The sequence below is a fragment of the Sylvia atricapilla genome, chromosome 2 (genome assembly GCF_009819655.1).
Source record: "Sylvia atricapilla isolate bSylAtr1 chromosome 2, bSylAtr1.pri, whole genome shotgun sequence".
Classification (NCBI taxonomy): Eukaryota; Metazoa; Chordata; class Aves; order Passeriformes; family Sylviidae; genus Sylvia; species Sylvia atricapilla.
In genome coordinates this window covers 45,071,331-45,091,077 of record NC_089141.1, presented here as the reverse complement: position 1 = coordinate 45,091,077, position 19,747 = coordinate 45,071,331, and the positions used below count along the sequence as shown (strand labels likewise).

The 19,747-nt window shown below is 44.0% G+C and overlaps 2 protein-coding genes across 9 annotated transcripts in view; one reads left to right on the top strand and one right to left on the bottom strand.

Moving 5' to 3' along the window:
• Positions 1-635, bottom strand: part of CDK8 (cyclin dependent kinase 8) — a 74,656-nt gene extending 74,021 nt beyond the window's left edge. For 3 of the 4 annotated variants that reach the window (XM_066313094.1, XM_066313096.1, XM_066313097.1), the window contains exon 1: positions 334-635. In XM_066313094.1, the coding sequence (XP_066169191.1) occupies positions 334-461 (128 nt within the window). In that variant the 5' untranslated portion in view covers positions 462-635. The remainder of the gene's footprint in view (positions 1-333) is intronic. The other variant, XM_066313098.1, reaches the window with a different exon arrangement.
• Positions 636-6,750: 6,115 nt separating this feature from the next.
• On the top strand, positions 6,751-15,468 carry RNF6 (ring finger protein 6). Of its 5 annotated transcripts, XM_066313089.1 has the most exons (5): positions 6,772-6,878; positions 8,644-9,215; positions 10,525-10,734; positions 11,229-11,336; positions 12,651-15,468. In XM_066313089.1, exons 2-5 carry the CDS (start codon positions 9,167-9,169, stop codon positions 14,363-14,365), a joined length of 2,082 nt encoding a protein of 693 aa, XP_066169186.1. In that variant the 5' UTR covers positions 6,772-6,878; positions 8,644-9,166; the 3' UTR covers positions 14,366-15,468. The 5 variants fall into 5 exon arrangements, with proteins under 5 accessions (XP_066169190.1, XP_066169186.1, XP_066169189.1 ...); XM_066313093.1 differs by lacking the exon at positions 8,644-9,215 and having other exon boundaries at positions 6,751-6,878; XM_066313092.1 differs by lacking the exon at positions 6,772-6,878 and having other exon boundaries at positions 7,660-8,707.
• The last annotated feature ends 4,279 nt before the right edge of the window (positions 15,469-19,747 follow it).

Here is a 19,747-nt window from a genome sequence, read left to right as displayed (position 1 = left end):
TGAAGCCGATGTTCAAGCTGAACAGTATAAGCGGCCACTGGTTTACTCACAACAAGGATCCATTAAGGGAACGGTTTTCCCCGGACACAGAATTTGTCTCTCCAAGCCCACCCGCACCGAAGCACGGCTCCGGCACAGCGCTGAGGGGCTGGGGACACTCGCAGTGACCCCGGGGGAACGCGGGGCTCAGGCAGGGCCGGAGAAAGGACGGCATTACCGCGGGGAGCGGGGGCCGCACACGCGAGCCCGTGGGGCAGACGGCGGCCGGGGGAAGGAGGGCGCGGGCGGGCCGGGGGTCCCGCGGGGAGCTGCGCCGCTCGCTCGCTCACTCACCCGTCCTTGCGCTTGGCTTTGTAGACGTGCCCGTAGGTGCCCCTGCCCACCTTGCAGCCCTCGTACTCGAAGAGGTCCTCCACTCGCTCGCGTTCCCCGGTCAGCTTCACCTTGAAGTCATAGTCCATCTTGGGCGCCCGCCGCGACCCGCCGCCGCCCCCGGCAGCCGCGCCCCGCTCCGCCGCACACACCGGGCGGCGGTAGCAGCAGCAGGAGGTGGAGGAGAAGGAGGAGGAGGCCCCCGCGCCGCCCCGCGGAACATCCAGCGGCGGGGCTGCTCCCTTCGCTCCGAGCCCCAAGCCCCGGCGTTCCCTCCCTCCCTTCGCCCCGCGCCAGGAGCGGCACCGCCGCCGGTCCCCGGGCGGGCTCTCGGGGCCGCGCCCACGCGCGCTGCCGCAAACGGACGTCGCAAACCGCGGGCACCTCCCCGGCCGCGGGCAGCGCACCACGTGGAACGGGCCGTCCCGGCGTGCCTTGCGGGCGCAGCCGCACGCCGGGAGGTGTAGTACAGGCGGAGGGAGGGAGGCCGGGCCGCGCTGTATGCCGGGAGCTGTAGTTCCTGGGTAAGGCATGGGGGGCGCGGGGCCCGCCAGCAGCAGTCAACGCGGCCAGCGCTCCGTCCCTTCCCGGGGCCTTGGCCGCGGTGACTATTCCGGTCCCCGGCTCGATCCAGGCTGGCGAGGGCACGCACAGTCGGTCTCTGCTGCTCTGAGCATCTCTTAGCATCGTTGTAATTAAGACAATTCCACGGCTGTGTTGTAATTAAGACAATTCCATGGCTGTGTACACAGACGAAACCAGAGGATCGTGGAATATATTGAGTTGGAAGGGATCCATTAGGTTCATCGAGTTCAACTCCTGGCCCTGCCAAGGACCATCCCCAAGAGTCACACCATGCACCTGAGAGAGTTGTCCAAACACTTACTGAGCTCTGTCAGGCTGGTGCTGTGACCACTTCCCTGGGGAGCCTGTTCCAGTGTCCAACCACCCTCTGGGAGAAGAACCTTTTTCCAATATCCAGTCTAAACCTCCTCTAACACAACTTTAGGCCATTCCCTCGGGTCCTGTCCCTGGTCACCATAGAGAAGAGATCAGTGCCTGCTCTCCTTACTTCCTCCATGAGAAAGTTGCAGACTGCAATGGAGGTCTTCCTTCAGCCTCCTCTGCTCCAGGCTGAACTGACCAAGTAATTTTAGCTATTCTTTCACCATCATGGTTGCCTTGCTTTGGACGCTTTCTAATAGGTTAATGTCTGTCTTATATTGTGGTGCCCCAGGCTGCTCACAGCACTGAAGACATGGATGTCACAGTGCTGACAAACCTTCTCTGCGTGGCTGCTGAGATCAGTCGGGACATATTACAAAACCTGTTATGTTTAGCAAGACAAAACATATGTGACCAGTACCTGGGCATTTCCCAACTCCTCTCCTTGGCTGACAGAGCCAGAGTTACTCACCCAACACAAAAAAAATCAGATCGTAATTTTGTAGAACAGGCAGCTTTGAAATAAACTAAAGCTACAGCAATCTTTTTACTTTCAGCTAAGCTTTTGGCAGTTTTAATAGTCATGCACACAAGCTTCAGGTTTCATGTCAAGAATGCAGCACATTGAGTAAATAAGTGGCCAGTCAAATCCCTTAACTTAGAGACACCATAGAATGTGGGGGATCCTGAAAGAAGAAACGTGTTCTAGAATGGTCTGAAATAATTTTCAGTTACAAGTCTCAATTTTCATTTACACATTAGCACTGATCTCTGAAAATTTGGAATAGGGTTGTGCCTGCTTCCTGAGCTGGCATCACTCAATCAGACTCATGTCAGATGCCCACAGCTGGACTTTCAGTATGTTGCTATGTAGTTGTTAGGGATATTATGCATGTTGAATAAAGCAATTAGGCATGCATTACAAAAAGTAAGTGCAATTGAGAGAAGCAGCAAAATTACACTTTACTTGCTCAGCAATTCAACTCAACTAAATTTTACACGAACATTGCCCAGAACCTCACTACACTTACCAAACAGAAGCAGGTCAGGGCAGCCCAGCGGAGATCAAACAGTCTGGAAGATGTCATCCACCTCACAAAGTTCATCCATCTCAGCCCCATCTCTGCTTTCAGAGACTTGGCTTTGGGGACTTTCAGGGACAGTAAAGGGACCAAGCTTGCACGGCCAAATCCACCATATCCAGTACCTCTGGCCTGCTCACTACTCTCAGTCCTATCAGCAGGGGAGGTAGCAATAACCACACTTCTGTAACTTTGTACTCTTTACATTATTAATCACTCTTTTGTGGAGGCAATGATCATCCAAACTCTTCCACAGGGTTCCATTTACTGCATGGTAATTAATGGCTGGGATTAGTCTGTCCCAAGCTGAAACACTGCGGGTTGTGGAAGACAAACAGTGTCTGCTTAGAAAGGAAAGAGATGAAGAGAAGCAAGAACAGACAACCTAGATTCATTTTCTCAAGAACTGTTCTATGTTTCACATTTGCATAAAACATCTGGAAAGAATTCCATACTTTGACAAACTCTGAGAAGTCAAAACCACAACCGAGATATCTTCTTTTCCAGATTGTTGGTCCTTTTGTAAGAATATTTACAAGTTTGCTTGAATGTTTCTTTCCTTAGTTTTACTTACCATTTTAATTGTATGCCTTCCAGAATGAGTATAGCAAAGCTTCCAGCTGGGAAATGTACAACAAGCTACTGGCTCTTTGCTTTGCAGTCTTCAACAATAGAATAAAAATACAGAAAAGTAAACTTTAACATTTTTGCTTTATCATCTTTGTATTTTATAAGTAGATAACCTACAACACACAATAACATCCTCATGCCATTAGTGTCTGCTCATTCCATTTCTTAGTTTGCCAAATTTGAACATACTTTTGCTTTTCAGAAAACTTTTCATGAAACCGTAGCTACCTGCTAAAGTTTCCCGTATCCTCATAGATTTTATTCATTTCAAAAGAGACATTCTTTAGTGGTGTGATGACATGTTCCCAGCTTGGTATTGACTAAAAAAGTGCAGTCCTGCTAAGTGCTATGCATCTTCCATTTTTTGTTTAGTCCAGGGAAAGCTGAAGGCAAGACAATAATGTGGTGGCACGTTTTCCTTTTCTGTATGTAAAGAAAAACTAACTGTCATACTTGCACAGTCTGAGTATTTTTCAGAAACCTTGCAGTTTTTACATGCAGATGAGTGAGCTGAATACTGGCAGCACTTAAAAATGCAGTTTACTTAATGCAGATAAGTAAAGTGATGATTCTACAGTTTCCTATGTAAAGCAATGTCTTGGGCTTGTTTTTTTTAATTTTCCACTCAACTATATTTTACTATAAAATTGATCAACTTGATCTAACAAAGCATCCTAGACTCTGGCTGGAGTGCAAGTTACTAACATATATCAGTCCTTTGGATCCAGGTACTCTATAGGAGAGTTGTGCTTGCATTCAGTGAAACATCTGTTTGCCAGACTTGGGACCACCTATGGTAACAATCAGCCTATGTTATGCTCCTGACAGAGATTCAGTTGTCACCATCCCTGGAGGTATTTAAAAGACATGCAGATGTGACACTTGGGGATGTGGTGGTTTAGTGGTGGACTTGGTAGTGCTGGGTTAATGGTTTGGACTTGATTTTAAAAATCTTTTCCAAACTCAGTGATTTTGTGATTCTACCTCTACAAACCTTGAAAATTCAGACTATGAACTCATGGTACCTTTGTTATTGAGAAGAGCCCTACCTGAGGGGAAATAAACCCTGAAATTAAATATTACTTTATATTATTTCATATAATCATAGGAATATTCAGGTTGGAAGGGACCTCTGAATGATATCTAGGACAATAATCTGCCCAGAGTGGGGCTACTCTTAAATTCAGGTTGCTTGAGGGTTCTTCCACCCAAGCCTCTATGGAGGGAGATTCCATAGCCTCCCTGGAATGACTGTCCTCCAGGTGAAATTTTCTGTCCTTCTCTCAATAGAAATCTTGCCTCTGCCTTTCCAGTAAGTTCCTTGTCAGTATTGGCAGACTGCCTGCTATTCCAGCTTGAAGAAGTCCTAGGGCCCACAGCCTTTCCCACATGGCAAGTGCTTATCTTAGTGCTCTCAGCAGAACTCACTCCAATTAATCAAGAATTTTCCATATCAGGATTGTTCTACTGGAGACCCTCAAACTGGGCATCATATGCCACGTAGAGGCAAACAAGAGCCATGTAAAGGGAACTTCCCAGTCACATCCTGATAACCAATTTTCTGTGTTCACACGATCACAGAACGGGTTAGTTTGGAAGGAACCACAGTGGTCATCTGTTCCAACCTCCCGGCTCAAGCAGGGTCCTCTGGGGCACGTTAACCAGGGTTGTGTCCTGCCAACTTTTTGAATATCTGCAGGAAAGGAAACTCCGCAACCTCTCTCAGCAGCCTGTCCCAGTACTCAGTCATTTGCACAGTAAAGTTCTTCCTCATGTTCAGCTAGAATATCCTGTGCATCAGTTTCTGCCCATTGCCCTTTGTCCAATTGCTCAGCACCACCAAAAAGAGCCTGCCCTCATCCTTTTGACACGCTATATACATTGATAAGATCCTTTCTCAACCTTCTCTTCTCCAAGCTAACGGCTGCTGGGGTGAAATCTTGATCCTCTTTAGCCACTGCCACCAGGACACTCCAACACTTCCAGCAGAGACAGTCAGTAAAGCCCCCACTCAGGATTGTCCCAGGGGGCTGGACACTCCTAGATGGAGAACTGCATTTGTCCTCGTTGAACTTCATTAGGTTGCTGATGCGCCATTCCTCCAGCCTGTCCAGGCTCCTCTCAGGCAAATCAAATTGATGTCAGCACTTTGGTGTCACCTGGACATGCTGTGATCCAGTTTAAAAAGACTGATTACAAGGTCCTGACTTACTTATATCACACATTAAAATATTAGAGAATAGAGCTACTTTCTAAAGAACCTGAAAGACAGAACAATCAAATTAAATCCAGGTTCTCAAATTCTTTATTACAAAACTTAGTGATTGCCTGAGGTTTGCTGCCCTCCACAGGCTTTTTTTATTATAGTTGCAAAGAGTATGTTTCACTGTGGACAGCATTGCTACAGTACACTAATATTCTAAGAAAGATCTACTCTTGTCATTTTATATTAATAACACAGCGTAAAATGAACAAGTACTTTACTTAGTTATAGTGTGCTGTTGTGAAACATCACTATGAACAGGACACCGACACCAAATTCTGTGTTGGAGAGCAGGTCAGTGGAAAATAAACTAATTCAATGTAAGGTTTTGTTATGGAAATATGCATTTATTCATCCATCGAAATCATAAATTCCTTCTGGATGAACAGTCTGTATGTGGGCTTCATACCGGAGAAGATGTTGTGTTTGACTGTGGAACAATGATTAGTAAAAGCAGACTGTAAGAAGAAAAATTTTAAAAACATAACCACACATATAGATATAGATAGATAGATAGATAGATAAAGTGACTTCTATTAAGAAAGTAAAATTGATTTTCATAAGGACATATTTTAATTGCTTCAGACAAGGCAAATCATGATAGAATACAAATACTAATACTATGGGAAGGCACATGAAAAACAAAGAGGTTTCCATTTTCTGAATGAAGTGAGCAAGGAGTAGCACTTGATCTGGACTTGGTGTTGAGAATTTGTCCCAAACATCAGTTTGTCTCGTGGAAACCACCTAATGGCAGAACAGGAAGGTAAACTACCGCCAAACCTGAACATTACACTTTTCCTTAAGCAGAATAAAGGAATCCTGGGTGTGTTGTGAAAGCTTCTTCCTAGACAGCAGCCCTGAGCCCTTCCTAGCAGCTCATTCATCACCGAGGGTGTTCCTTTGTACCGAGACCAGTTGCCCATTGAATACCCAAACCCTCGTTTATTTCCGCAAACCAGTTTGAACCCAAGAGCAGTTTGGACATGAGAAGGGATGAGGTGGAGGTTTTACACAGAAGCACCCTCCTGGCGAAATCCCCTCATTTTGCCGACTCACAGAGTCCGTGCAGGGTGTGCGGAGACAAAGCGTCTGCAGCTAGAACCGGCAACACTTGGCGAGGTTCCGCATCCCGCCTGGGAGACCTTCTACCCAAGGCTCTGCAAATAGAAATCACTAAAATCGCGGCTTGAGACAGGTGACGGCACGGAGCAATTTTTTTTTTTTTATCGGTTTAGGAAAAGTTCGGTGCGAGATTCCTGAAGAAGGAAACGTAAGCAAAATGGAAAGAAAGAGAGGCAAAGTCACGGGAGAAGAAAAAGCGTCCCATTTAAAACTGCAGGAAGCCTGCGAAGGAGGGAGCAGAAGCAAAAGCGCCTGTAATCAATCTTATTCCTTATATAAATTATTACGAAGTGCAAAACGCGCGTGCGCGCGAGGGGGGGCGGGGCTCGCGGAGGGACCGCCCCCTCTCTCCCGCACGGAACCTACACCGGCGGCACCCGCAGCCGCCCGGACCGCAATCGATGTTGGAGCGGCACCCGGACCGCAATTGGAGCTGGAGCGCGCCCCGCTCGCACACCAGGGTCGGTGTCCCGGCGGGGGCGGCTCCCGCTGCCGCCGGGAGGGACGGGACGGGGCGCGGAGCGGAGCGGGGCTGAGCTGAGCCGGCCGGTCCGCGTCGCCGCCGCCAGCAGGCAGGGACGGGGTTTGGGATTTTGCCGGCTTCTCTCTCGGCAGGCTTCCCCCCGCCGGGGCAGGCGGCGGCATGGGCGCCTCCCCAGTTTGCCGCAGCGGGTGACGCGGCCCGCTGCGGGCAGGCGGAGCCGTAGGCTCGGGCAGCGGCGAGAGTGGGTTCGGCCGGGGCGGTCGGTGTCGGGGCCGAGCCGGGCAGCCCCGGGGGGAGCGGGGCGGGAGGGCACGGGCTGCCAGGCGCTGCTGCCATTGGCCGGCGGCCACGGGCCCACTGGGGCATTGGGCGGGAGCCGTGTCAGTCACAGCGCTCCCGTCTCCCCGGCAACAGGCGGGGGCGGGGCACGAGCGGGCCCGAGGGCTCGCCGAGCTCCCGAAGCCCTCGCGGTTCCAGGGCCCAGGGTCGCGGCCGACCCCTTCCTTGAGCCCTGCTTTGTTCTGCCCTGCCCTGTCCTGTCCTGTCCTGGCGGGGGGCCTGGATCGCCGCAGGTGTCTGCGGGCCCCGCTGCCCGCCTGGAGCAGGCGGCCACTCTCAGGCCTCCTGGCTTGGGTCTCTGGGTGTCCCGGGGGCTGTGTTTTCATTACCTTCTGACTTTCCCTTTTCCTCTCCTTCCCCAGGCTTCGTGCATGGGGGTGTCTGGGTTTGGGGGTTGTTTTTATTTTTTTAATTTTTTTTTTTTTTTTTTAAATCCCGAAATCGGTGATATCATCCTGCCCTGGAGGCTGCGGTGTGACAGAAATGCTAAATAGCCCTCTGGCTCGGGGAGGCTGCCTCAGCTAAACTCTGTAGTTGCCTTGCAATCAGGTGGTAATAGAACCGGGGGTAGTACTTTAGTGTAACAGGCTGATACCTAAAATCATAAGGTATATATTGAAAAATAGTCATAAACCTTTTAAGAATAGGCCAGAGTAATCACGAATGAAGATCTAAAGGAGTAAGTCTTCCGTTGAAAATGCTAGAAAACGTAAGCTGTTGGCATGTGACCCCTATCTCTTTGCAAAGGAAGAGTAATCGGAGTCATAACTGGATTTCGATTTCAGTTTTTTGCATCTTAGTAGTTAATACCCTTCAACTTTTCAATGCTCTGAAATATTCTAGTGTAACGTACCTCATTTTTGATGCAGTTAATACCACTTCAACTTTCACAACTCTGAAACATTTTAGGTGCCGAAGTACTTAGTTTTGTTGGCATTTGATAAATAGGGATAGTAATTGTCATCCATGGAGTTATGTTAAACAGATGGGACAACCGAGCACTTCACACTTCTTACTGTTTCTAAGTGAGTCATATAAGGAGTGTGACTAATCATCCTACCATACAGTTGTCAACAAAAGAGTCTTTTTCCCCTTAACTACCTACAAAATCAAAGAGATTTCTAGATTTTCTGTGGATAACTGAAAACTAAAGAACCTCTCTTTTGAACAACACCTTAAGTGTAGATTGAGGTGGCCTCATGTGATGGATTTCTTAAGAATATCACTTTTTTTTCTGTGCAGTAATATACAGTGATGTAGCTGGGAAGTCGGTTAACTTAGAATAGTCATTGTCGGGCAAGCAGCCACATGTTTTCTTAAAGCATTTGTCTAAATAACAACCTCATGTGAAACTGAATTCATTTTATCACTCTTTTCCTCCTCCTCGCTGCGCCTGTGTCAAGTTTTAAGTCACTTGGGACAGAGGCACTTCACTATTCAGTGCAGCCTGGATTGGGGATTTTCATGGTAATAGTCATGATGGGTGTTGCCAAGGTAATGATAGTGCTGGCTGGGGGATTGGGTGGGAACTGCATTTCGTATGAGGAAACCGGGGTGGTGAGATGAAGAACTGGATGGGAAAAATGTGTTTAGAAGAGTGATATGAGAAGTGACCTGATTTGAACATAGCCCTTGTCAGCAGTTTGAAGTCAGCAGTTATCTACAGTTTGTGAGACTGAGCCAAGAGGGCAACATAGATTAAAAAGAAATGAAATATCATGAGAGTGGAAAATGTCTTGAAGGGAAGATACTCAGATTTAGTTTCTTTTAAATTGAATAAGTTAGAGCTGGGAGAGAAGATTTTAAATGCGTCAAAGTGTAATGTTGGACACAGGAGGAAGATGATTGATTTGGAAGAAGTGGTTTAGAAGTGCAGTTACCTGGGGCAGGGGCTGGTGAGGGGAAGTAACGTGAGGTGTGGAAATAATGAAACCAAGGATACATCAGAATGGATCCCACAAAGAACGGAAGAAAGGTATATTAAATGTATGCCAGCTTCTGCTGTTGACAAATACATTTTCTGATTTTTTGTATCTATTTGCAGTATTGATAAAGATTTGCTTTTTTTTCTAATAGTTAGTTGGTTTGGTCTGTTTGTCGTCTCATCACCTGTCCTGTGAAGACTAATTATTGATCAGGAGTGTGCTTAGAGTGCTGTTTCCTGTGTTTCCCCCATAATCTAAACTTGAAGTGACTTTTTGTGTGTGTAAATTGACAAAAAGCAAACAAAAAGAAAAGAATGGCATCTACCCACGTACACGAAGCACGGTGAAGTGTGGCTGGGGCTTTTTGTCTGATGATCTCTTCGGAGAAGTGATCTCTTTTTCAGGTGTCTGCCTTAGCAGGTGTTACAGGTGCCTTTTGTTAAACAAGAAGCTCAATTGAAAGGACACTATCGTCTTTCAAATAGAAAGTGGAAGAACAGGTTTCTTTTAGAAAATAGGAAAGCTGAGGAGTGGTCTGAGCACTAATCGCCCCGCATGAAGCTCTAACCACAGGGAGGTGGTAATGACACAGAAATCAATAGAGATGGTGCCTCTTTGACACTGGAGGGTTTTTCTTGGCCTTGTATCAGTGTGGTCCCAGTGGTTCAATATTTAGTAAGTGATGAACTGTGGCAAAACTACAGCCCATCTCTTTTATACCCATATTCTGGAGATGAATATCCTTTTGCTAGCTTAAACCTTAGATTAGAGAATGGAGGGAAAATATAGAAATAATGTTATATGTCAGAAGAGTAATTCCATCAAAAATAAGTCTGTAAGCTGTGTACTAGCTGAGGGATATTACCGATGTAAATACTAACGTAGTCTTATGTTGAGGTTGTCACAAATCTGCACTGGGTAATTGCAGTCCTATAATCAGAGAACCATGTTTCAATTATACTTCAGCTTTTGAAATATTCCCTACTATTGTTGTATCTTACTTGCGAGAAAGGACATAAATTTTATGCTAATTCCTTTAACTTTATAGAATATCGTTATTTAGCTAAAAAAAAATAAAAATCTGTCACTGCATTTTTATTTTCAAGTTGCCATACCAACCAGTATGCCGTTTCAATGAGGAAAGGGGCTTGAAACTGTTTTTCAGCAAGCTAGAAGTATTTATATATTTGAGTAATAAACTATGCTGTTGTCTTGGCAAATAACATGGAGCTTGGTTCACCTTAAGCATCTTTAGCTATTAATAACTAATTTATTTGAAAATGCTGGGAACGTTTTATTGCAAATTAAGTAAATTCTTCCTGTAATTCCTGAGCAGTCTAATCTTCTGGTTTTGTCCAGGGGAGCTTGGCATTATCGTTATGGATCGCTCCCGACACCGTGCAGGAAACGGCAATGAGCAGGCGCCTTCACGAGGCAGCCATGGCGAAGGTGAGAGACAGCGGCAGCTGGAGCGCCTCAGCAGGGAGGAGGCCTATTACCAGTTCATTAACGAGCTCAACGAGGAGGACTACAGGTTAATGAGGGACCGAAACCTGCTTGGCACTCCTGGTAAGATGTGCATCCTTTTAGTAGAAGAGGTGTCGTGAAATAACACTGCTGCTGTTGGGCACCACTTGTGGTACTGTGACTCAAGCAGCCTGACTTCTGTGGCTTTGTAGAAAGGAGAAAAAGCTCCATATGGAACAAAAGTTTACTTCAGCTGTGTACAAAGGTGCTGCATTTGTATGTCTAAACCGAGATAATTAACATTTGGTGCATTCGAGTATATCTGTTGATTTGTGGCAATTTTGGGGGCCTCTGAATTGTTCTTGGAGGCTGGCATACTCTCGGCACATTCAGCATCTTTTTCTTCCACTCCACTACCTACTTCCTCTGATATCTGCATTATAATCTCACATTAGTGTTGTTTTCTTTCTGGTTTCATTAGTTTTATCTGTCTTGAAGATTTTCATTCAAGACAGAAAATGTTAGTTCTGCATGGCTGTGTAGAGGCAGTAATAGTGTCTTATCTAACAATGTTATCAAAATGTAAATTAATTCAGGAGAAATAACAGCAGAAGAGTTGCAGCAACGTTTGGAGGGGGCTAAGGAGCGTCTGACATCACAGTCTGACCTGGATAACAGAGAAGGTGAAGGTAGAGCTGTTGGAGGTAAATATTCTTCGTTCATATATGTAGACACATGGTATGTGGTGCATAAATGCAGCTCTGTAAACATATTTAAGAGAGACTAATTTCTCTTGGTTTTTTTGGGTTGTTTTTTTTTTTTTTTCCAATGTGCCTTTGGAGATTGTTTAGAAGTAAAAGAGATTTCCTTGGAATACAAAACCAAGCTTGAAATACTTGATGAAAATTCGTTTATGTTAATCACAAATTACTTGCTACTTTTTCCCTAATTTTCCTTTGTTAGTAAATGTAATAGCACGAAAAAATACTTTTTTTTTCAGTTCATAGAGGTTTTTATCATGTATTAGAGCAGTTGGAAAAGAAGTTAATTGGAAAACAGTTGATCTGTCCACTGTTTTGCCACTTTCGTTGTATTTGTTTTAGTCAAGTGAGGCTTGTGTTTTATGACTTGTCTTCAATTGCCCAGAAATATTTGCTTACTTATTTGGCCAATTCTGTCAAGATTTGGGAGAGGAATTGGCAGCTTAGAACTGAAGATACCAAAGTTCTTGGAGGTTTCCTGGATATAGAGAGATGATGGCGTAAGGAGAACTTAATCTGATCCCTTCATGGGAAAATTTTTACTGTGATCGTGACAATTGAACTGCTTTATACACAGAGTTAGCCCTAAGCACAACAGCTTTATCTGTTCCTGAGCATGTAGTTGGAGGAGGTTTGGAAATGGAACTGTGGGTACTGTAATTAGGAAAAGAGTGTATTTGTACAAAACTAAAAAATCTGTTCAAACCATGCATCCCACCCAGACTCATTCCTGTGTAAGCTGCTCTATTTGACTCTGCCTTGGCAGGGGAGTTGAACCTAGTTTATCTTCAGAGGTCCCTTCTAACCTTAGTGATTCTGTGTCATTTATTCTGCTGCTTATAGGAAACAATTTTTTAAAATGTTTTCCAAAAGAAGACAAGACTTGTTAATCTTTTTCCTGCTGTATCAAAATGAATTGTTAAAATATTTGCAAACTGGTAGCTTCAGCAAGGGGCCGGTATTGGACAAATACAACTATCTTTGGACCACCTGAATCTGAGCACTGTCTCAGGAGGCCATCTGGGCATATTAATTTCTCTGAGTCTGCGGGTGAGACAAAAATTCTAGGTTGAACTGGTAAGTTTTGCTGTCATTTTTATATAGAGCGTATTTTTGTACATTAGCATAGCAAGGTAGGTGCCCTGCTACTGTGTTATGTCTGAAGTCAGAGCCTAGCAAGTGAAGAGGATTTGGAGTGCATTGTAGTATGCAGAGCATGCATTTGTATGAATGTTTGCAATTCTTTGTTTCTCTCAGATTCTGAAGTTCTCGGGGAAAACTCCAATGGCGACTCTTTGCTTGAATGGCTTAACACATTCCGTCGCACAGGAAATGCCACTCGCAGCGGGCAGAATGGGAACCAAACCTGGAGAGCTGTGAGTCGAACGAATCCAAACAGTGGGGAATTTCGCTTTAGTCTGGAAATCAATATCAATCACGACCATAACAGTTCTGAAACTTCTGGGGAGGAGTACGTTGATATAGATGCTACCAGACTGTACGTAGAAAGAAGACGTCAGCTAGTTGCCAGTTCAGTAGCCCCACAGACAAGGAGCATGGCTGCGAGAGAGGCAAACAACGAAGCTGCAAGGACCAGGCTTTTAAGACATGCCATGGCATTAAGGTCAGAAATAGTCTCTCATGCAGTCTCGGGGAGGCTCAGGAGTAGAACGAGGGAGCTGACAGGTCAGACAAATAATACTGTGCGAAATAATTCTGTGGCTGCTGGTGAACCAAGAGACATGCCAGAGAGAGGTACTTCTGCAAGAGTCAGAAGGGGTAGAGCTAGAACTAATGTCCGGACGAATACAAACCAAAGACTAGAAATTTTGCGGCTGCGGTCTACCTTGAGTAGTCGAAGCCGCTCCCCACTGGAAAGGCAAGGTGATGCTGCTCGTTCTGAGGAACGTGATCAGAGCCAGGACAGAAATGCACAGCAGGTCAGTAGAAGTAGGAGACAAACAACTCAGGCTTCTCCAGAGCCTACTGAAGAGCAAGGAAGAGGTAATAATCAGGTTCCCCAGCTTTCCAGTGTAGCCCCATCCTTAGGAGTAACTTTGGAAGAGGAAGAGTCTAGTAGGCCAGTAGCTGCTGTCAGAAGGCACCCCACAATCACACTAGATCTTCAGGTGAGAAGAATTCGTCCTGGAGAAAACAGGGATCGGGACAGCATTGCCAGTAGAACTCGTTCTAGAGTAGGAATGTCAGAAAACACTGTTACCTTTGAGAGTGACAGTGGGGGATTTCGGCGCACGATATCCCGATCAGAGCGTGCAGGTATTCGGACCTACATTAGCACTATACGGATACCCCTTCGTCGGATTTCAGAAACTGGGCTTGGGGAACCTTCATCAGTGGCTCTTCGATCAATCCTTAGACAGATAATGACCGGCTTTGGAGAACTGAGTTCTTTAATGGAAACTGAATCTAATTCAGAAGTGCAAAACGGCGGCCGTCGCTCAGCAGATGCACAGAATAACTCGAGTTCAGCAAACAGCAGTGATCCAAGTGGGGTTTTGTCTAGAAATGGACATGCAGTAGGTAGCAGCAGTGAAAGAAATGGACAGAGGGGTGGTAGTCAACGCTCTGGGCACAACCATGAGAACCAAGACAGCAGGCAGTCTCAAGATGCAAACAACCTAGTGGAGAACGGAACGCTGCCTATCCTTCGACTTGCCCACTTCTTCCTGCTGAATGAAGATGATGATGAAGATGATCGTTTAAGAGGTTTAACCAAAGAGCAGATTGACAATCTTTCTACACGGAACTATGGGGATGTTCACACTGAAAATGAATGGAGTAAAACATGCAGTGTTTGCATTAGTGACTATGCAACAGGGAATAAACTAAGGCAGTTACCTTGTACACACGAGTTTCATATTCATTGTATTGATCGCTGGCTTTCTGAAAACTCCACTTGCCCAATTTGTCGGCAGCCAGTTCTGGGGTCTAATGCCACAGGTAATGGCTAGAATTGTTTGTACTGCTCAGCACTCAAATATTTGCTCCTGCTCTGTTACGAGCCAGATGAAATTCATTGACTTAAATATAGGTCAGTTTGTGGGGGGACTTTTGTTAAATTTCTTTAAAAATTATAGAAACTTGTCTAAATCTAACAATGTAAATACTATTTTTTCCAAGTGCAGGTCTAGGAGCACACATAGAACCAAATGATATTGGTAAAGTTTATATTTTTTTAGGTAATTTTGTTATGCTAAGCACTTTTGTAAATACAGAAATGCAATAGTTATCAATCCTGCTTAATGTATGTTTTTTAACATGGTAATGGACTCTCTTTATTTAGATAATAAATTGTTTCACACAGACCCACCACTGTGTTGAAAGATTAGTGGCTAAATAGCCATTTGTTAGCTTTTTGTTCTAAGAACAATTTCTTTTATGGAGAGTCTCTTGCTGGACATGTTTGCTAAAGATATTTAAGTTACTTGAAGTGTTCATTTTAATAGACTTTTTTTTTAAACATTGAAATATCCTTTCCAAAAACTTGCCAATTTGGTTCTATTTAAAAAATTCTATGGCAATTTTTGCATGTGGGTTTACACAGTTCTTAACGTTGACGAGTTCTTATTCTGAAGTGGATGAGTTAGTGGCATTATGAAATGTACATAATTAATTGCTGTCTTTGACAATCTTGTCTTTTCAGTGCAGACAGCAATCAAATCTGGTAATTCCAAGAGGGTGTGTCTTACTTGCTCAAAGAATAAATGAGCACTGAGGAAGCCTTTTTACTCTTCCAAATTACTCAATCAATATTCCTGGGGTTTTAACTGCCTTAGTTTAAAGAGGGGAAACATTTCCTTAACCAATATATTGTCTATAATATGCATGTTTTGGGCATCCTACTCAGAAGAACGAAACAGACTTGAAGTGCTTTTGTATAGAAGTTTAAGGTACACAGGTAGCATTAGTCCTCTTTAAACATTTCTGAGGACCAAGTGGCAAAAGACACTAAAAGGACAAAATAAGCTTCCCTGAAAATCCCCAGTATCTGTATAATTAGGTATTATACTTTATACCAATGACTTACACTGAAATAAAGTTGCAAGTTAACTAACTAAGGCTTTGTGTGAATTACTGTTGAGCCATATCCTGTTCGTTAGTAAAAAAACCCTTACTATTCTTAAGTAAGTCTCAGTTTTCATGTTCAGTCTCAGTTTTCACTTTATTTTTCCCCACTTCTGCCCAGCTTTGTTCCTGGCCTGTTAGTTGTTATGGTACATAAAAGCCCAGGATCATATGCTCCAGGGTTTTCGGGAGAAGCTGGATGTTACAAAGTTCTGAGCAGCCTGCATCTCAGTCTCCAGAGAAATGCAGAATTGTGCAGTAATCTGCTGTGTGTGTATTCTGAGCAGTAGAAAGAGTACTTGAAGTGAACAAGTCCTACTGACTTGCTCTGCCTGCAGATTGTGGTCTTGACAAATGTGCTTCTGTGCCAGGTGCGTCACTTAGAACATCTGCTCGTGACATCCTTCAAGGGTAGCTATAAAATCCCGTGTGAGCTATTGGATGTCTACTTCAGTTCTGCAAGTGGAAAACTTGTGTCATAAATTCCACAGAAGGGCTTCTTTTCATTCCTAAAAGTAGTTCTAAGAAACTCTGTTAGGAGATTTAGATGGTTTAAGGATATGATTATGATCTCTTCTGATGTAATTTGTGCTGTTGATTACTGCAAACGTTGGTGACCCCTCCCTTGAGTGCTTCCTTAGCTGCAATAAAGAATGAGGAGATTTAAATGTGATTATCAGAGCTAGCTTATCTTTTGACTTTTTTTTTTTCTTTTACTTCTGATAGTTCCTGTATAAATATATACGTCTTCTGCTGCTTCCTCGTTTCTTTATGACTTCCTGTTGGATTTGAGGTCCACCTGATTGACAATACACATACATAGAAACCTGCCTTTGGCTCACTACTGCCTTGCTGGTCAGGTCCTTCAAGGTCAATTTAAGCTCTGATCTTTACAACTGCTACACTAGTGCACTAGAGTTGAAGGAAGATTCCCTGTGCCTTCTTTCATTCAGGTAGGAATTTTGCTGTATGTTAAGAGCACAGTTGGTTACATGGTTCAAGATGAGATCATCTGTGACAGGGTATGTTTAATTGAGCTGCTAAGCGGAATATCCCAAAGTACATTGAGCGCTTTCTGTAGAAATTGTAGGCTGTGGGAAAAGAAACATTAAGTCTCCATTAATATATTCCTGCCCTGTCACATGAGAGTTGTCAAATATTTCCCCTCTACTGGAAAAACATGTAATTTGTTACTCAGCTTTCCCAAAATAGTGTGTTAATGGGACCAATTAAATCATAGTGGTTCAGTTTGGTATTGGCTTTTCTTATCTCCATTTCTGCGATAAAACTTCTTTTTTACCTTGTCCTTTGGTGACATTAAGAAATGTAATTTAGTTATATGGGAATAGATAAATGTGGGCAGAATTTTTACAAATAAGTTTATTTAAAATTAAATATTAAATGAAGTTCAGCTGGTAGCACTAATCCAGAGCCTGTAGAAAGCCTTAATGTGGAAAATGACCTAGAGAGCTGCCTTAAACTTGATGCCAGCAGAGATACACAGAAATATCAAGCTGAATTAATAGGTTTTTCTGTTTCTTATATATGTGATGCTATCATTGACTTTCTAGTTCATATTATGTGCCTGTATGTCTCTCTAATAGTCTCTTTTATAATGTATCACATAGAAGTGGATTCCTGTGTTGCCAAGTAACACACAACATGTGCAAATTTGGAAATACAAAAGCAAACAGTAAACGATAGCAGGTTGTCCTGCTGCTTTATGCTTTTGCCTTGATGGGAAATAACTATTCTGCTTTTAAAAGCAGATGCCACTTCCCCACGCCAAGCTGCTGCTGAAGTAACCCTGTGCAGTTATCTGGTAGGCTTCAAGTGACTGATTAGAGCCCCCCCAGCCTGACCACCAGGCCAACTAGGAATGATGTGGGGCGAGGCAGGACCTCCTGCAACCCTGTGAGGATGTGGCAGGCCAAGTTGGTGATCAGAGTGTGCAAGGTGATGTGGGCCAGAGAAACCTCTTAACGGAAGAGAGTTTGCAGTGGACTCACTCTAGGTCAGTTCACACAAATAAAGCAGGCCCTACAGGCCAGTATGCTGGGGCAGATACTTCTCTTTCTCTAAGAAATCAGCATCTCAAAGCCTGTGGAAGAAGCAGGAGGAATTAGGTCTGTTTGCAGTTGAAGGGCTGTGATCTCATCAGGATCACGGAGACCTGGTGAGATAGTGCACACAGTTGGAGTGCTGCAATGGATGGATACAGGCTCTTCAGGAAGGACAGCGATGGGGAGGAGCTGCCCTTTGAGGTGAGAGCAGCAGGGATGCATGAGCTCTGTCTCAGGATGGATGAGGAGCCAGCTGAGAGCCAGGTCACGAGTAGTGGGCCGACCAGCATGGTCACTGTTGCCGTAGCTGTCTGCTACAGACCACCTGTTCAGAAAAAGAGGCAGAAGGAATCTTCAGACAGACAGTCCAGAAGATCTCTGGATTATTGCTTCACAAAAATTAGTACACATTCTTGCCAGTTTCCTTTCTTTCAATATTGACCCCTGAAAAGAGACACTGACAATAATTTGATTGTGGGTTGTAGAATTTAAGAGTTCCTGAAGACGCTTTGAGATCTGACTCTCCTTTTGAATGCACTGACCATATATCAGTGTCGTCTGCAGGATTTCAAGGGAGAGGGGGCAAATGTCAGAAACCTCAGGATTATTGTTATCCAGTCATATATCATGGTTATAACTGTAGCTGTGCGTACCCAGCTGTGGTCAGAGCAGCATTCAGAACAAAAGATACAGCCATGTTGCCAGTGCAGCACTCAGCGATGAGTCTGTAAAATTAAAAATATAATTAGGTCTCCTGAGATCCTGTGCAGCTAATCTCATTTCAGCCTGCATGCAGAAAGCATCAACAACAGGTGAGCACGGCCCAGTACACTGCAGACTTCCCTCAGCCTGCTCATATTTACAGTGAGAATGGGGTTAGCCCACCTTTTGGCCACACAAGGTATCTTGCAGTAAAATTTCTTCTATTTATTTTTTTTTTTTCCCAGGGTTTACACTAGACTTTGACTAGTCTGAAAGAGACCTGGAGCAAGTTAACCAGATACTCAGTGCACGTTGCTCCTTGGTATTCACACTTTTTCCAGAAAGTGCTTATCCCAGCACTACATTTATCTCTAGTGTAATGTGAATTGCCTGAAGTGCAAAATGAAACATGTACACCCTAAAACAAAACAAATACAGCTTTGATTTTATTTTTTTTACAGCTTGAACAGCTAAATGGAATATGTGGGATCACTTTGTCCCATTATTTTAAGCAGTCCTTATGGAGGGTGAATTTCAGGCATTTATAACCCACAGCTGGAGTTCTTGTCCTGAGTAAAGGGGGACAGATAAATTATGTTGCTTGTACTTCCAAGACAACCACTTGAATTGTATGTTGAACCTTTCCATCTCATCAGTAATATTAAGACTTCAATGTGGCCAGTTCCGTTGTGATGTATTTCCTTGCACAGCACTGTTTTCTATAATGCTGAGCATCTGACATACCTTACAGAGCCTCTGAGCTATTTTTGCAGTTCACACACTTTGAGCTACATTGATAATGGCTCACTCTTTACCTTCAGGCATGCGTGCCCAGGAAAGCATATCATGTTGCTATTTTAATACAGAGGTCTTGCCCTTTTCTGAGTGAGTAATGCATGAATAGAGCACTTTGGCAGCTGGTACAATTTCTTTTACTGTCTTCTTAAACATATTTTACATACAGTTTATTCCATTTGTTCAATGTTATCAGCATACATATAAACACTGAAAGAGCAGGAATTGCCAGTATGTGTATGAGCATACACTGTAGTTAACCTGCATAGTATGTCACAGTTAACTTGAATATTGATGAGAGTAAATAATAATTATTTCATTATTTTTGCTGAAGTATTATTTCAGCAAAATCATAATTAAATAATTTAAAAAATTATATAATTAAAGTCTATAAAATTTAGCCCTCTTCTCCTCTTCATTTTAAGGTATCTCCAAGTCTAGACTCAAATTTTTTTTCTTACATCAATCTCAAACTGCTTCTGGCCTCCCAGCTGATTTCAGTCACTCATTATTCCCCTGCATCCACTGTGCTCTGACATTAATCAAGTTATAGCTCCTTTCTCTACAGTCTAGGCTGTGAAATGTGAGTAATGCAATTTGAGGCATCCAAAACCCCAGGAAGTACCATGACAGGATTCCTTTTCACTATGACGGTGGCAGAACTGGGGAAGGCAGAACAGCTTGAATAAGCCGGACTATTTTGGACAG